General features: G+C 43.1%; 1 protein-coding gene across 2 annotated transcripts in view; it reads left to right on the plus strand.

The window, feature by feature from the left end:
- The window catches only part of tlcd4a (TLC domain containing 4a), a 35,572-nt gene that overhangs the window by 11,664 nt on the left and 6,337 nt on the right, over positions 1–17,571 (plus strand). Inside the window, exons 2-5 of one of the 2 annotated variants that reach the window (XM_062991428.1) lie at positions 1,793–1,962; positions 5,071–5,160; positions 5,314–5,372; positions 8,018–8,217. In XM_062991428.1, the coding sequence (XP_062847498.1) occupies positions 1,808–1,962; positions 5,071–5,160; positions 5,314–5,372; positions 8,018–8,217 (504 nt within the window). In that variant the 5' untranslated portion in view covers positions 1,793–1,807. The remainder of the gene's footprint in view (positions 1–1,792; positions 1,963–5,070; positions 5,161–5,313; positions 5,373–8,017; positions 8,218–17,571) is intronic. The other variant, XM_062991429.1, reaches the window with a different exon arrangement.

A 17,571-nucleotide genomic window follows, 5' to 3' on the forward strand; every position in this document is an offset into this window, starting at 1 on the left:
AATTCTGCAACTCTATTAAACTCCCACTTAACATTAAAAATGTACATACACATTTCATCAAAAACAAAGATGTGAAGTTGTGGCTGAGCGCATTGAGCTGTATGATAAACAGAGCAGCTGTCTGTCTGTCTTTCTGTCTGTCTGTCTGCCTGTCTGTATGTATGTATGTCTGTCTGTGTGACAGACTGACTGTCTGTCTGCCTGTCTTTCTTTCTGTCTTTCTGCCTGTCTTTTTCTCTGTCTGTCTGTCTGTCTGTCTGCCTGCCTGCCTGCCTGCCTGCCTGTCTTTCTTTCTGTTTGTCTGTCTATCTTTCTGTCTTTCTTTCTGTACGTCTGTCTGCCTGTTTTTCTTTCTGTCTTTCTGCCTGCCTGTCTTTCTTTCTGTCTGTCTGCCTATCTTTCTGTCTTTCTTTCTGTCCGTCTGCCTGCCTGTCTTTCTTTCTGTCTGTCTGCCTATCTGTCTGTCTTTCTTTCTGTCTGTCTGCCTGCCTGTCTTTCTTTCTGTCTGTCTGCCTATCTGTCTGTCTTTCTTTCTGTCCGTCTGCCTGCCTGTCTTTCTTTCTGTCTGTCTGCCTATCTGTCTGTCTTTCTTTCTGTCTGCCTGTCCTTTCTTTCTTTCTGTCTGTCTGTCTCGGTCTGTCTGTCTGTTTGTCTGTCTGCCTGTCTTTCTTTTTGTCTGTCTGCCTGTCTTTCTTTCTGTCTGTCTGTCTGTCTTTTTTTTTTTCTGTCTTATGTTTTTCTGTTTCTGTCTTTCTGTATGTTTGTATGTCTGTCTGTGACAGACTGACTCTGTCTGTCTTTCTTTCTGTCTGTCTTTCTCTTTCTGTCTCTGTCTGTCTGTCTGTCTGTCTGTCTGTCTGTCTATCTATCTATCTATCTATCTATCTATCTATCTATCTATCTATCTATCTATCTATCTATCTTTTTTTGTCTGCCTGTCTGGCTGGCTGTCCTTTCTTTCTGTCTTTTTTCTTTCTGCCTGTCTCTGTCTGTCTTTCTTTCTGCCTGTCTTTCTTTCTGTCTGTCTGTCTGTCTGTCTGTCTGTCTGTCTGTCTGTCTGTCTGTCTGTCTGTCTGTCTGTCTGTCTTTTCTTTTTTTCTAAATAAAAGAACTCTGCTTCTCCCACATTGGTCTCTCTGTGTTCTGTGCAGAAGTAACACACTCTCTGGTCAAATCTTCTGTCAGATTCAAATCAGCTTCAGTCCTCCCCACTGGTGTTGTGGTTTGCGTTCCAAATTTTTCCCCTGCATGTTTCTTCGTTTGTTCGCACTCTTGTCTGTATCATTGCACTTAGCTAATACAGTTCATTAGCTGTGTGGAATTGGTGTAAATTCACTCCCCTGGGTTTAAAAACCGTGTTGTTTCTGGGCAACCAAGAGCTTGGACTTCAGTTTCAGATTTCCCGACCTCTTTGCTGTTTATACTTATACAGAGAACTTGTTTTGCCAGATTTTAGTGCTGCGCTATAGGTCTACACATGCCAGGTTGAAATAGTTGAAAGTGACCCCGTGGTCCCCAGTGTATCTCATGACATGTTTAACATTTCTCTATAGCAGGCGTTTATGTGGTGTTTTAAATAACGTAAGGCACAGCGGCGTGTCGGACGTATGAAACCCACAGTATACATCTTCATGTGTCCGTTATGTATTTAAGTCTCCTGGCTCTGGAACTCGAGTTTTTTCAGCAGCCACGCCGTTGGGAAAGAGGGCCGCAGGTCGCTGCTCATTGATTTCATGTTTAAACACACATTGCTGCACAGAGTCTTATTTGCCTCTGCTTTGCTGTCTGCCAGCGGGATCAGGTGGCCATGGACGCCTTCCTCCAGCTGATCTTGCTCATCGCCGTGATCAGCTTCTGCTTCTTCCAGTGGCTCTTCCACAGCGTGAGTCCCTGGGTGTCATGCAGGATCAGCCCAGGCTTTCTGAAGCTCAGCTACAAGCAGCAGATTGAGTGGAACTCGAGGTAATAAATGCAATCTTGAACTTTATTCCTTCCTGTACCTTTGTCTCAGGGTTAAGGTTAATGGTTACTAGTTTCATCAAACACTCTAGTCATTGTGGTACATTACTGGGCCATTGTGGTATGAAGTGACTGTTTGTGCTTGTGTTTTATAGAATTAATAATATAATTGCTTATTGGTAGTTTGTTTGTTTGTTTATTAGGATTTTAACGTCATATTTTACACACTTTGGTTACATTCATGACAGGAACGATAGTTACTCATTACACAAGATTCATCAGTTCACAAGTTTAATATCAAACAGTCATGGATAATTTAGTGTCTCCAATTCACCTCACTTGCATGTCTTTGGACTGTGGGAGGAAACCGGAGCGCCCGGAGGAAACCCACGCGGACACGGGGAGAACATGCAAACTCCGCACAGAAAGGACCCGGACCGCCCCACCTGGGGATCGACCCCAGGACCTTCTTATTGGTAGTGATAAGCCGCCCTGCTTATTGGTAGTGATTTATACAGGCGTTCCTGGGACGTAAACCTTGTGGTGTCAAATGGGTGCAATCAAATTAGCCCTAATTATCTGGGCACAAAGAACCCACCAGCTTGTAGGAGGCTGTGCCAGAAAGTTGAATGACATAACTGAACTTTATCTTAATTGCTGTATATACATTTTGACCCACAAGATTTAGTCACACCTGCAGAAATCTACAGTGTTCATGTTTTCTGTTTTGTTCAATTTACAGGGTCCCACAAACTTAAAATCTTCTAAATATTAAATGCAAAACCTGCATCCGGTCAGAGCGCAGTGATATGCCACTTACATCCACTTACACCACACTGTTTCATCAGGTCATGGTTGTCAAAATGTTGAGTAGAGTGTGTTATCTTTATCTCTTCGTGCCATATATGTTTTATACATTTATAATTATTACTTTCATGCCAGATTTTCTCTTTTTTACCTTATTAAGTTTGGCTTTGACCTGGATTAGAATAAATATTTATGAGCACTGATATACAGGGGTTGGACAATGAAACTGAAACACCTGGTTTTAGACCACAATAATTTATTAGTATGGTGTAGGACCTCCTTTTGCGGCCAATACAGCGTCAATTCGTCTTGGAAATGACATATACAAGTCCTGCACAGTGGCCAGAGGGATTTTAAGCCATTCTTCTTGCAGGATAGTGGCCAGGTCACTACGTGATGCTGGTGGAGGAAAACGTTTCCTGACTCGCTTCTCCAAAACACCCCAAAGTGGCTCAATAATATTTAGATCTGGTGACTGTGCAGGCCATGGGAGATGTTCAACTTCACTTTCATGTTCATCAAACCAATCTTTCACCAGTCTTGCTGTGTGTATTGGTGCATTGTCATCCTGATACACGGCACCGCCTTCAGGATACAATGTTTGAACCATTGGATGCACATGGTCCTCCAGAATGGTTCGGTAGTCCTTGGCAGTGACGCGCCCATCTAGCACAAGTATTGGGCCAAGGGAATGCCATGATATGGCAGCCCAAACCATCACTGATCCACCCCCATGCTTCACTCTGGGCATGCAACAGTCTGGGCGGTACGCTTCTTTGGGGCTTCTCCACACCGTAACTCTCCCGGATGTGGGGAAAACAGTGAAGGTGGACTCATCAGAGAACAATACATGTTTCACATTGTCCACAGCCCAAGATTTGCGCTCCTTGCACCATTGAAACCGACGTTTGGCATTGGCACGAGTGACCAAAGGTTTGGCTATAGCAGCCCGGCCGTGTATATCGACCCTGTGGAGCTCCCGACGGACAGTTCTGGTGGAAACAGGAGAGTTGAGGTGCACATTTAATTCTGCCGTGATTTGGGCAGCCGTGGTTTTATGTTTTTTGGATACAATCCGGGTTAGCACCCGAACATCCCTTTCAGACAGCTTCCTCTTGCGTCCACAGTTAATCCTGTTGGATGTGGTTTGTCCTTCTTGGTGGTATGCTGACATTACCCTGGATACCGTGGCTCTTGATACATCACAAAGACTTGCTGTCTTGGTCACAGATGCGCCAGCAAGACGTGCACCAACAATTTGTCCTCTTTTGAACTCTGGTATGTCACCCATAATGTTGTGTGCATTGCAATATTTTGAGCAAAACTGTGCTCTTACCCTGCTAATTGAACCTTCACACTCTGCTCTTACTGGTGCAATGTGCAATTAATGAAGATTGGCCACCAGACTGGTCCAATTTAGCCATGAAACCTCCCACACTAAAATGACAGGTGTTTCAGTTTCATTGTCCAACCCCTGTTTATGTATTTATTATTTGCCTTGTGTGCGCTAAAACAAGAATGCAGGAACATACAACAGCTCGAAATATTTCTGCAAATACTTTTGATGTATAATGTGGTCATAGCAATTGGGCAGTGAGATCAATCTTACTTCAAGGTTGTAGTAGTTTGACATAAAGTTTGTAATTTGGACCCTTAGGGCCCACTCACCTGAGAAGCAGCAAAACCGCTTTTGTGCCGCTGTGCCATTTCTTATGGAGTGTGGCGGTGCCGCTTAGTTTGCCTCTGCGTTTCCCTAAGTGGCACACCGCACACCGTTTACCACTGACCTTTTCAAAGCTCCTCCAATGAGACGAACTGTTTGATATGACGCAGTAAAAGCGACTCAGGCAGAACGAACAATGCTTAATGTGAATAAAGCTTAACGTGACTTATTGTGCTAAAACAACGAGTGAGGAATTTCATTAGTGGAGAGAACTTATGAGCAGAAACAGTTATGAGAAGTTTAGTGCTCCTGTGTCGTTATTTTAGTACACTGAACCATGTTAAGCTTTTTTTAAATGATAAACGTTTTAGACTCTGGGAAAAGCTGATTCTCACAATTTCTCAGAACCTCGAGCTGTAACACAAGTTTAAAAGTGAAACAGTGAGGAAAATCCAGATTAACGCAGATACATGTGGAGCTTTCAGACTGGATTTGATGGTTATTCCACACATATCTCATATTCACACTTTGATGATGTTTTACCGCACCGCCCAAGCTGTATGTTGATATGATCTATTTACACTAGTGCATTTTATGACTTTGTGGCTTTGCTTTCATGCTCCCTGTTCTTGTTCCTCTAGGACGGTGTCCACACTCCATGCATTTCTGGTCGGGCTCTTTTGCCTCTACATCCTCTTCTTCGATGAGGCCGTCAATCAGGACCCCGTGTGGTAAGAGCCGGCACTGTGCCGCTGCATGTACAGAGTGTGCTGGGAGAACACTGCGTTGTGGGAGAAGTCACAGCTTCGGCAGACTTTCGGTCACTTGTCTCACTACGTGAGCGTGGTGTAGCAGTTACTCATTTGTTCTCTGTTACTCTACAGGGGAGATCCTACGCTCGTGAAGATAAATGTGGGAATAACAACAGGCTACCTCATATCTGGTGAGAGTTCACACCTACAGTCAAGTCAACTTTATTTGTATAGCGTTTTTTATAATAGACATCGTTTTGAAAGCTGCTTCACAGCATCCACGATCATAAAACCTTCTAATCATGTCGAAGGGCAACAGTGGCATAAAAACTCCCCAAATGTTACAAGGAAGAGCTCATGAGATGAACCAGACTCATCAGGGACCGAGGAGCATTTGAGTAAATTAGAATTAAACAAACCATGTATATAAAATACATTTATTTCTAACAAAAGTTATAGCAATTAAAACACACAAATAATTTGACTATCATCTTTAAGTCAGAGTCTGTAGTAGAATAAAGTCTAATAGTGAGTTCTGGACATTGTAAGTGCAGATTTCCATCATATTCAGCAGGAGTGGCATTGATGGCTGGCAGCCTCAAACTTGCAGGTTTCAACCTCAGGTGGGTAAAAAAAGGTTCAGGTCAGAACCACCTTGGGGTAAAAAAATCAGAAGATGTACCGTAGTTTAAATATGATAGAAACAAAATTATTTACACTTAGAAGTCAGATGTGTTGAGAAAGGTGTGAGACTCTGACACCCCTAAATATTACAGCATAACTGGAGAATTAGAAGATACCATAGCCATGAGGGCTCTCGTAGGCCATTAGCACCCACTTTCAACAAACCTGAGTGATCGCATGAGAGTGGTAGAACAACAACAACAACAGCCCAACATCCATGTCCACCACAAATCTCTATGATCGTAAACTCCCAAGCTCTGCGCCTTGGTCTGTAGTCGGTCCCGGACAGTCCCCATCCTATGTCCTGCAGCCAGATTACCCAACATATCGTAACTGGGCCAGCAATTGTGATAGAACATGAGAGCACCAGGACCGGAGTCATGCATCCCTCGACAAGTAATACCTCAGTTTTATCTAAATTAAGCAATATAACATGCTTATAACATGACAGCTGGTATTTTATTCTGTTTACACAATCGTTAATTTAAATAATAATAAGTGTAGTTGGGTTTGTCTGATATACAACTGTGTATCCTCTGCATAACATTGAAAATGAATGCCATGTTTATAACAACTGTGGAACACTGTACGTTGTAACTTTAAAGCATTTATTTTTATTTGGGGCAGTCAGTCAGATAAGATTCAAACCAAGAGAGTTTGAGTCCTTCAATGCCTACTGTATTTTCTAGCTTATGCTGTAAAATATTACAATTTACAGTATTAAACGCTAATAGTTCTAATAGAACAAGAAAAGAGATGTATCTAAGAGGACATTAATAAATCATTAACTACCCTAATTAATACAGTTTTAGTACTATAGTTGGGTCTAAATCCTAATTGAAATGTTTACTGAGTATTATTTCTGTGAACATTATTGTTGCCGTTTTCTAGAATCTTGGAAACGAAGGAAGGTTTGAATTATGTTTAGACATCTTGTGGATCAAAATTATTATTATTATTATTATTATTATTATTATTTTTTAAATCAGGTTTAATACCTGCACATTTAAACAATTTGGGTATGTATCCAAGGGTACAGGATTTACTTATAATGGTAAGTAAAGGCTCGATGATGGCAGGGAGTAAATCTAGGTACGCAGGTCGGAATAGGGTCGGATTTTGATGATTTAATCAATGACGTTAGCTCAATTTGGGAGACTGGATTAAAGAAATACATTAAGAATGAATATAATACTGATTTTTTCATTCTTGTACGGCACTAAGGTTATTAGCACTGCTATAGATTTCACCTCCGTAAATATTAAGCTACTTGAAGTCCTTATTTGTAGTCGTTCTTTTGCATATATCGTCAAGAGTGTGTTTTCTGTTTGTACTGCGGTGTACCAAAGACACTTATCTCTTACACCACGACTATTAAACTAATACAAAAACTAAAGAAAAGGATAAATGTAATGATTAACTAAGATTACATTTAAAGTTAAGGGGGGGGGGGGGGGGGGGGGGTTGCTGGAGCCTGTCCCAGCTTTTCAATGGACGCAAAGCACACGGTAACACCCTGGACTGGGCGCCAGTCCGTCGCAGGGCAGACAAACATACACATACACACACACACACACACACACACACACCCATTCACCTATAGGGCAATTCAGTGTCTCCAATTAATCTGACTGCATGTTTTTGGACTGAGGGAGGAAACCGGAGCTCCCAGAGGAAACACACACACACACACACACACACACACACACACACACGGGGAGAACATGCCAAATCCACACAGAAAGGACCCGGACCACCCCGCCCCACCTGGTGATCGAACCCAGGACCTTCTTGACACCAGCAACATCATCATAATAACTTGAGTTGTGAGTTATATGATGAGTTAAATCAAAACAAAAAAGGGTTAAAGGATTGAAGGGATTAAGGTTGGATTATACACACCCCATACCACAAGATCATTGTTTTAAGAGCCGCGTGGAATCAGGACACATTTTGTGATTGTCAGTTTTGAAATCAGCCCGATTATTGCAGTAGTGTAAGCCAGGCACAAATAAAATGGATCTTCTTACATTTTTACACATATTTCAAGACCAAGTTATACATGCTATTTTCATTTCCAATTAAAACTTCACTGAGAGGTTGATTTGCTTGTAGTTTACATAATCTGCCTGTTCTTATCTCTCTTTTTCAGATCTGCTGCTCATAATTTACTTTTGGAGGGCGATAGGGGACAAGTTTTTTGTAATTCATCACCTGGCAGCATTGTATGCTTACTACTTTGTACTGGTGAGTTCCCTATTGTCCAGTAGCAGAATGGGCAGGCAAGATGGGAAAGAGATGACCGAGGGTGAACAGCAGTGCTGCTTGATAGAAAAAGCTTTGGCCCGAAAGGTGTGAAGTGGTTATTAAAGCTTGCTGTTTCTCACTAACACCTTTAATATTATCAATTAATTTAATTATATTTACAAAGTCATTTATTTTGGTCTGTTTTACTACCGCTTTATCCTGGTCAGGGTTGCGGTGGATGCAATTCACAGTGAGAAAGATAGGAAACATCTTGGACAGGTTTGGCCACTCCATCACAGGGCAAACACACACACAATTCAACTGACTGCACGTCTTTGTACTGTGGGAGGAAACCGGAGCACCCGGAGGAAACCCACACAGACACGGGGAGAACATGCAAACTCCATACAGAAAGGACCCGGGTTCACCGTGCCGCCCCAAAATAATTTAATTAGTACACGATCTTATCTAAAAATTAGAGGTATTTGTAAAATATCAGGTAAGCCCACCTGAATTTAAGCCCAGTAATTAGATTATTCATGGTATGCCAACTAAACTAGGCGCGCAGGTGGCGCGGCGGTAAGTCATGCTAGCCCACTACCGCTGTTCAGATTTTATTATGATTTAATTTTAACTAATTTTAAAATGTACATTTTCGGCATTTTGCAGACGCCTTTATCCAGAGCGACCTACAGTACTGTAACAGTATACAGTCTGAGCGATTGAGGGTTAAGGGCCTTGCTCAAGGGCCCAACAGCAGCAACCTGGCAGTGGTGGGACTTGAACCAGCGATCTTGTGATTACTACTCCAGTACCTTTTACTGCTAGGCTACAACTGCCACTGTGTGTGTGAACCGGTTGGTGATCGGCTGCTTAAACAATTGCAGAAAGCTGTATCATACATTATTATCTCTTTAGGTGTAAAAGGTCCTGGGTTCATATCCCATATCGGCTCTCTTTCAAAGGTCTGTTCTTTTGCCCTTTGATAGCTCGGCTGGTAGAGCGGAGGACTGTTGTGGATAGTGCCGGCATCCTTAGGTCGCTGGTTCGAATCTGGCTTTTTCAGAGACAGTGGTAGCCTAGTGAGTAGAGCTGTAAGTAACCTACTACAAAGTTGTGGGTTTGAATCCCTTCTCTGCCATGCAGCCACTGTTGGGCCCTTGAGCAAGGCCTTTAAACCTCTCGGCTCCAAGGCTGCTGCCCACGAGTCGGAGGGGGCGTGGGTTAGCTTCGTTCTGCTCAGTCAGAGCGGGGATCGCCATTAGTGGAGAGGAAGCATGATTCAATCGGACAATTGGACGCGATAAAAGGGAGAAAAAGGAAGAAAATGCATAAACTAAAATATATATATTTATATATTATATATTTATTATATACAGTGGGGGAAATAAGTATTTGATCCCCTGCTGATTTTGTAAGTTTACCCCCTTACAAAGACTTGAACAGTCTATAATTTTTATGGAAGGTTTATTTTAACAGAGAGAGACAGAATATCAACAAAAAATCCAGAAAAAATTTAATAAAAGTTATAAATTAATTTGTATTTAATTAAGGGAAATAAGTATTTGATCCCCTACCAACCAGCAAGAATTCTGACCCCCACAGACCGGTTATGTGCCCATGAGGCACACAAATTAGTCCTGTCCCTGTATAAAAGACTCCTGTCACAGAATCAGTTTCTTCCGTTCAAATCTCTCGACCACCATGGGCAAGACCAAAGAGCTATCAAAGGACGTCAGGGACAAGATTGCAGACCTGCACAAGGCTGGAATGGGCTACAAGACCATCAGCAAGAAGCTTGGTGAGAAAGAGACCACTGTTGGTGCGATCATTCGAAAATGGAAGAAATACAAGATCACAGTCAATCACCCTCACTCTGGAGCTCCATGCAAGATCTCACCTGGTGGGGTAAGAATGATTCTGAGAAAGGTGAGGTCAGTCCAGAATTACACGGGAGGAGCTTGTCAATGATCTCAAGGGAGCTTGGAGCAGAGAAATGCTGGATATGACCCCAAGAACACCATCCCCACCGGGCATTTCTCTGCCTCTAAACACGGCGAGTGGAGTTGATGCCAAAGAGCTCAATTTTGGTCTCATCTGACCATATCACATTCTCCCAAGCTTTCTCTGAATCATTCAGGTGTTCATTGGCAAACTTCAGACGGGCCTGTACATGAGCCTTCTTGAGCAGAGGGACTTTGCGGGCACTGCAGGATCTCAATCCATTACGGCGAAGTGTGTTACTAATGGTTTTCTTGGTGACTGTGCTCCCAGCTCCCTTGAGATCATTGACAAGCTCCTCCCGTGTACTTCTGGACTGACCTCACCTTTCTCAGAATCATTCTTACCCCACCAGGTGAGATCTTGCATGGAGCTCCAGAGTGAGGGTGATTGACTGTGATCTTGTATTTCTTCCATTTTCGAATGATCGCACCAACAGTGGTCTCTTTCTCACCAAGCTTCTTGCTGATGGTCTTGTAGCCCATTCCAGCCTTGTGCAGGTCTACAATCTTGTCCCTGACGTCCTTTGATAGCTCTTTGGTCTTGCCCATGGTGGTCGAGAGATTTGAACGGAAGAAACTGATTCTGTGACAGGAGTCTTTTATACAGGGACAGGACTCATTTGTGTGCCTCATGGGCACATAACCGGTCTGTGGGGGTCAGAATTCTTGCTGGTTGGTAGGGGATCAAATACTTATTTCCCTTAATTAAATACAAATTAATTTATAACTTTTATTTAATGTTTTTTTTCTGGATTTTTTGTTGATATTCTGTCTCTCTCTGTTAAAATAAACCTTCCATAAAAATTATAGACTGTTCAAGTCTTTGTAAGGGGGTAAACTTACAAAATCAGCAGGGGATCAAATACTTATTTCCCCCACTGTATGTTTGTGATCGTGTTACTACACGCAACCTGTTAATTACAAAGAACGTATAATACAGATCTGTTTAGCTTTTTTTGTTGTATATTGTCAAGTGCTAATAGTAAAAAAAAAACTACTTTAAAGTATATAGAGGCATTTGCACAACACTGAAGAGTAATGGCTTTAAAATTGCTATAGCGCACGTAGAGCATATACACTGTATGGCCAAAAGTTTTTGGACACCTGACCATGAGCTTGTTGGAGATCCCATTTCAAAAACAAATGGTATTAAAATAAACCGACCTCTGTGTGATCCTCTGTGAGGGCTTCTTCGTTTCTCACAAGAAGTATGTCTGTGGGAATTTGTGCCCATTCAAGCAAAAGACCATTTGTATGACTGGACACTGATCAATCGATGATCCAGTTCATTCCAAAGCTGGGCTCTGTGCAGGAGCCCCCTTTTCCCCCCGATTTTCCTCTTAATCCAGTCGCATCCAACCACCTGACTGCACTACGCCCCTTTTTCACCGATGCTGATCTCCACTTCTGATTGAGAAGAGCGAGACTGGTGCAGTACGATGGCTGACCCTGCACTCTGACGCCAGCTTATAAACCAGCAGGGAAATGCTGAAAAATGAACTTCATCGTACTGAACATGTTTATACGTATATATGACAAATAAAGACGTCCCATCTGCCCTAGATGATCATTATCCTTATTATTATTATTTTACCGAGGCACGGGCGAAAAAGAAGAGGTCGGCGGACTGCGCACACGTCATAGGGGGCGTGGGGCAGGCGAATATACTCTCCTCTTATGCAGTCGGGATTCCTAATAGCGGAAGACTTATTGGCTACGCTAAATCACTAAATGCATAAATAAAAAAACCCAGAAACATCACTAGAAAAGCCTGTGTAACAAATCACATGAAACCTAATGATATGCCAAAACAGAACATCTCTCAACACTATTCACAACTCTCTTCTGCCATACTTTTATGATACTTTTATTATACTGGTATTTAGTACAGAAGAATGTGTTTTGGTTGCTTACAGTAAGCTGTCCTAGTTGGTATGCTTATTGCAATGTAACACAGTTAAATGTTAAAAACCAGGTAAACACAGTGAATCTGAATTGTGAAGCAATCTCATCCAGAGCCACTTAGAATTGTGGCACAACAGTGGCAACTTGGTAGTGGTGGGGCTTGAACCAGCAGCCTTCTGATTGCTAGTCCAGTTCTTTAACCCTTAAGCTAACACTGCCACTTTTTTAAAATTATGCATACATATGTCTGCCATCTCGATATGATGAATGATGTCGCACATTAGCTGTTTCTTTTTGGTGTGAGGCACTGGAAGGCGATCCAGAGTGGTTCTCAATGGTCAGATTGATGTGTCAGGGCCTTAACGCTGCTGCTTCTACTGGTGGAAAGTCTGCTGTGTGCATGCTTCTGTTATTTTCCTCTTTTTAATACCATAGCTGAGCACTTTTGTTTCTCTAACGTTATTTGCTTTGCCCTTTTTCAATCTGTTTTCTTGCATTTTTTTAAAAACTCATTAGCTGCACCCTGCAGCAGAGCATTAATTCGTGAAGAAATCTGTTGCTTCTTTCCTGTGCTGCTTTAAAAAAACACACCATCGAGCTGTCTGGATGCTTTTTTTTTTTTTACTTTTCTTGTGTTCTGCCAACAGTTTGTGTTTACAGTTTTGCACACAATGTGCATCACCTTATCAGTTCAAACTAAAGTCGTTCAGAGTCGACCTGACAGTCGTACACTGTGGATTCTGTTTTGACATGCAGTTGTAAGGAAGCGCTTAGTTTAGCTTCACATGAGCCAGGTACATTAAGTGACCTAATAAATGACCATACTGTTACTGGACACTTTCATGACTGCCAAATCAAGCCGATCAGCCGAATATAACATTTTTATGTACTTGAGGATGTAGATTCATCCTTACGCTTTTAAGTGTTGTTTATGTTGGTGCGACTAAATTTGTTGTTGGCGAATCCATAAGCATCATTTGTTGATGTCGTTTGATGGTTCGTCAGTGTTACAGATATATTTCAGATTGGCTGTTTGTCGTTGTATATGTTATATATTTATATATAGAACATGCTAGAACACGCTAGAACACCAGAGCTGGGATCTCTGAGCACCCACATGAAAAAAGATTGGCCTGTCGTTCAGATAGGGGTGGAATATTAAGCCGGATGGGGTCTCTCTCATAACTAATGCAATTACGACCTCTGCTGGCTGATTGATGGCGCCTGCACAGAGACGGGAAAAGAGTGCCGTCAGGGTGTGTCTCTTTGTACACAATCCTGAGCTGCACTGCACTCGTCAAAGTGTAGGTGACAAGATGCATACGGCTGCTGCCCACGTGTCGGAGGGGGCGTGGGTTAGCTTCGTTCTCCTCAATCAGAGCGGGGATCGGCATTGGTGCAGAGGAAGCATGACGCAATCGGGCAATCGGACGCGCTAAAAGGGAGAAAAAGGAAGAAAATGCATAAACTAAAATATATACAGTGTATCACAAAAGTGAGTACACCCCTCACATTTCTGCAAATATTTTATTATATCTTTTCATGGGACAACACTATAGACATAAAACTTGGATATAACTTAGAGTAGTCAGTGTACAACTTGTATAGCAGTGTAGATTTACTGTCTTCTGAAAATAACTCAACACACAGCCATTAATGTCTAAATAGCTGGCAACATAAGTGAGTACACCCCACAGTGAACATGTCCAAATTGTGCCCAAAGTGTCAATATTTTGTGTGACCACCATTATTATCCAGCACTGCCTTAACCCTCCTGGGCATGGAATTCACCAGAGCTGCACAGGTCGCTACTGGAATCCTCTTCCACTCCTCCATGATGACATCACGGAGCTGGTGGATGTTAGACACCTTGAACTCCTCCACCTTCCACTTGAGGATGCGCCACAGGTGCTCAATTGGGTTTAGTCCATCACCTTTACCTTCAGCTTCCTCAGCAAGGCAGTTGTCATCTTGGAGGTTGTGTTTGGGGTCGTTATCCTGTTGGAAAACTGCCATGAGGCCAGTTTTCGAAGGGAGGGGATCATGCTCTGTTTCAGAATGTCACAGTACATGTTGGAATTCATGTTTCCCTCAATGAACTGCAGCTCCCCAGTGCCAGCAACACTCATGCAGCCCAAGACCATGATGCTACCACCACCATGCTTGACTGTAGGCAAGATACAGTTGTCTTGGTACTTCTCACCAGGGCGCCGCCACACATGCTGGACACCATCTGAGCCAAACAAGTTTATCTTGGTCTCGTCAGACCACAGGGCATTCCAGTAATCCATGTTCTTGGACTGCTTGTCTTCAGCAAACTGTTTGCGGGCTTTCTTGTGCGTCAGCTTCCTTCTGGGATGACGACCATGCAGACCGAGTTGATGCAGTGTGCGGCGTATGGTCTGAGCACTGACAGGCTGACCTCCCACGTCTTCAACCTCTGCAGCAATGCTGGCAGCACTCATGTGTCTATTTTTTAAAGCCAACCTCTGGATATGACGCCGAACACGTGGACTCAACTTCTTTGGTCGACCCTGGCGAAGCCTGTTCCGAGTGGAACCTGTCCTGGAAAACCGCTGTATGACCTTGGCCACCATGCTGTAGCTCAGTTTCAGGGTGTTAGCAATCTTCTTATAGCCCAGGCCATCTTTGTGGAGAGCAACAATTCTATTTCTCACATCCTCAGAGAGTTCTTTGCCATGAGGTGCCATGTTGAATATCCAGTGGCCAGTATGAGAGAATTGTACCCAAAACACCAAATTTAACAGCCCTGCTCCCCATTTACACCTGGGACCTTGACACATGACACCAGGGAGGGACAACGACACATTTGGGCACAATTTGGACATGTTCACTGTGGGGTGTACTCACTTATGTTGCCAGCTATTTAGACATTAATGGCTGTGTGTTGAGTTATTTTCAGAAGACAGTAAATCTACACTGCTATACAAGTTGTACACTGACTACTCTAAGTTATATCCAAGTTTCATTTCCATAGTGTTGTCCCATGAAAAGATATAATGAAATATTTGCAGAAATGTGAGGGGTGTACTCACTTTTGTGATACACTGTATATTTATATATTATATATTTATTATATATGTTTGTGATCGTGTTACTACATGCAACCTGTTAATTACAAAGAACGTATAATACAGATCTGTTTAGCTTTTTTTGTTGTATATTGTCAAGTGCTAATAGTAAAAAAAAAACTACTTTAAAGTATATAGAGGCATTTGCACCACACTGAGGAGTAATGGCTTTAAAATTGCTATAGCGCACGTAGAGCATATACACTGTATGGCCAAAAGTTTTTGGACACCTGACCATGAGCTTGTTGGAGATCCCATTTCAAAAACAAATGGTATTAAAATAAACCGACCTCTGTGTGATCCTCTGTGAGGGCTTCTTCGTTTCTCACAAGAAGTACTGTATGTCTGTGGGAATTTGTGCCCATTCAATCAAAAGACCATTTGTATGACTGGACACTGATCAATCGATGATCCAGTTCGCATCCAACCACCTGACTGCACTACGCCCCCTTTTCACCGATGCTGATCTCCACTTCTGATTGAGAAGAGCGAGACTGACACACGCCCCTCCGACACGTGTGCGGTAGCCGACTGCATCTTTTCACCTGCACGAGGCGAGTTCATATTCGGATCAGCCTTGTGTACGGAGAGCCACACCCTGATCGATGCATTGACCCCACGACTCTGTGCAGGCACCATCAATCAGCCAGCAGAGGTTGTAATTGCCTCGGTGACGAGGTCCCTATCCGGCTCCCACACGGTATGAACAACAGCCAATCGTTTTTCTGCCGGATGGCAGAGCTGTGTCTCGAACCGACGGGTTTGAAATGTCAGCTCTGGTGTGCAAGCGTGTTTTACCGCTGTGCCACCTGCGCGGCCCCACTGGAGCTTCCTTAAATCGAGATTTTCTTTACGTATTTATAGAACGTGCATTGTTAACGGGGCGCAGTCATGATGGAACAGGAAAGTTGGATGCATATAAATTCCTGTATGTAATTGTTGTGGCTGAAATACATGAATTAAAAATAAAGTTCTAAGCTGCTCAGGTGGCGCAGTATCGAATCTCAGCTCTGCCATCCGGCTGGGCTGGGTAGCCACCTGAACAACGATTGGCTGTTGTTCAGGGATTGGATGAGCCGGACCAGGGTTCCTCATAACTGGTGCAATTGCAACCTCTGCTGGCTGACTGATGGCGCCTGCACAGAGTTGGGGAATAATGTTGATCAGGGTGTGACTCTCCGTGCACAAGGCTGATCCGCATATGAACTCGCCTTGTGCAGGTGAAAAGATGCAGTCGGCTACTGCACACGTGTTGGAGGGGAGGGGAGGGTGTCAGTTGCGAAGCTCCTCAGTCAGCAGTGGAGGGTTGTATCGGTAGAGGTGAAGCGTAACGCAGCCAGGGTGATTGGATACGACTAGATTAGAGGAGAAAATTGGGGGGTAAAATCTGTTCCAAAACTTTTGTCCATATAGTGTAAGCTCACTCGGAACTGATCTCCTAGTTAGTAGACTTATGTAGATCAGGAATAACAATTAATTTTGGTATGGAAAACCTACAGAAACATTATAGTGAATGAATATTTATTTAATAATCAAATCCACATTTAATATGCTGTACAAAGTAATACATTAAATCTGGGGTGCACAATGTTAAACAAAGCAAAAACCATTACAATCATAGCAAAAGCATCAAAGGCTAACCAGTAAAAATGAGTTCTTAATCTAGATTTAACAGCAGCAGTGGACAGTGCAGACCTAATGTCCAGTGGTAGGCTGTTATTATAACTGGACATGGGACAAGAAGTCACTCATTCATTTTCTTATCCGCTTATCCAATTAGGGTCGCCTATCCCAGCTTTTCAATGGGCGCAAGGCACACAGTAACAACCTGGACGGGACACCAGTCCATCGCAGGGCAGACACACATATATACACACACACACACATACAGCCACCCATTCACTTACAGGGCAATTCAGTGTCTCCAATAAACCTGACTGCATGTTTTTGGACTGTGGGAGGAAACCGGAGCTCCCGGAGGAAACGCTCCCACGCGGACACGGGGAGAACATGCAAACTCTGCACAGAAAGGACCCGGACCGCCCCACCTGGGGATCGAACCCAGGACGTTCTTGCTGCCCACTAATCCACCATGCCGCCTTTTGTGGAAAATGACAATGCCAAATAGTTTCATATTTATGGACGTCATATTATGGAAGTTTAATTATTATGAGCTGGTTCATACCTGAGTCACCAGTTTGTCAGATTTTATAAACAGCGAGTGTCAGCGAGTGCATGTCAAACAAATCCCTGGTGTTGGTGTTGCAGCTTTTCTGTTGTATTTGCTTTCATTCTGCACCTTTGTCCTGTCCGTCTAGCACGACTACCTGGTTAATGCAGTCCCCATGTCTTCATGCAAAAACTACTATAATTAAGGGAGGTGTGGGAGGGGGGCAGGGTTAATTTAGATGGACTATTTCCTGTCTTGTCTGCTGTTGTGCTGTTGCAGAATACTGTGC

This window comes from Trichomycterus rosablanca, chromosome 3 (genome assembly GCF_030014385.1).
Source record: "Trichomycterus rosablanca isolate fTriRos1 chromosome 3, fTriRos1.hap1, whole genome shotgun sequence".
Taxonomy (NCBI): domain Eukaryota; kingdom Metazoa; phylum Chordata; class Actinopteri; order Siluriformes; family Trichomycteridae; genus Trichomycterus; species Trichomycterus rosablanca.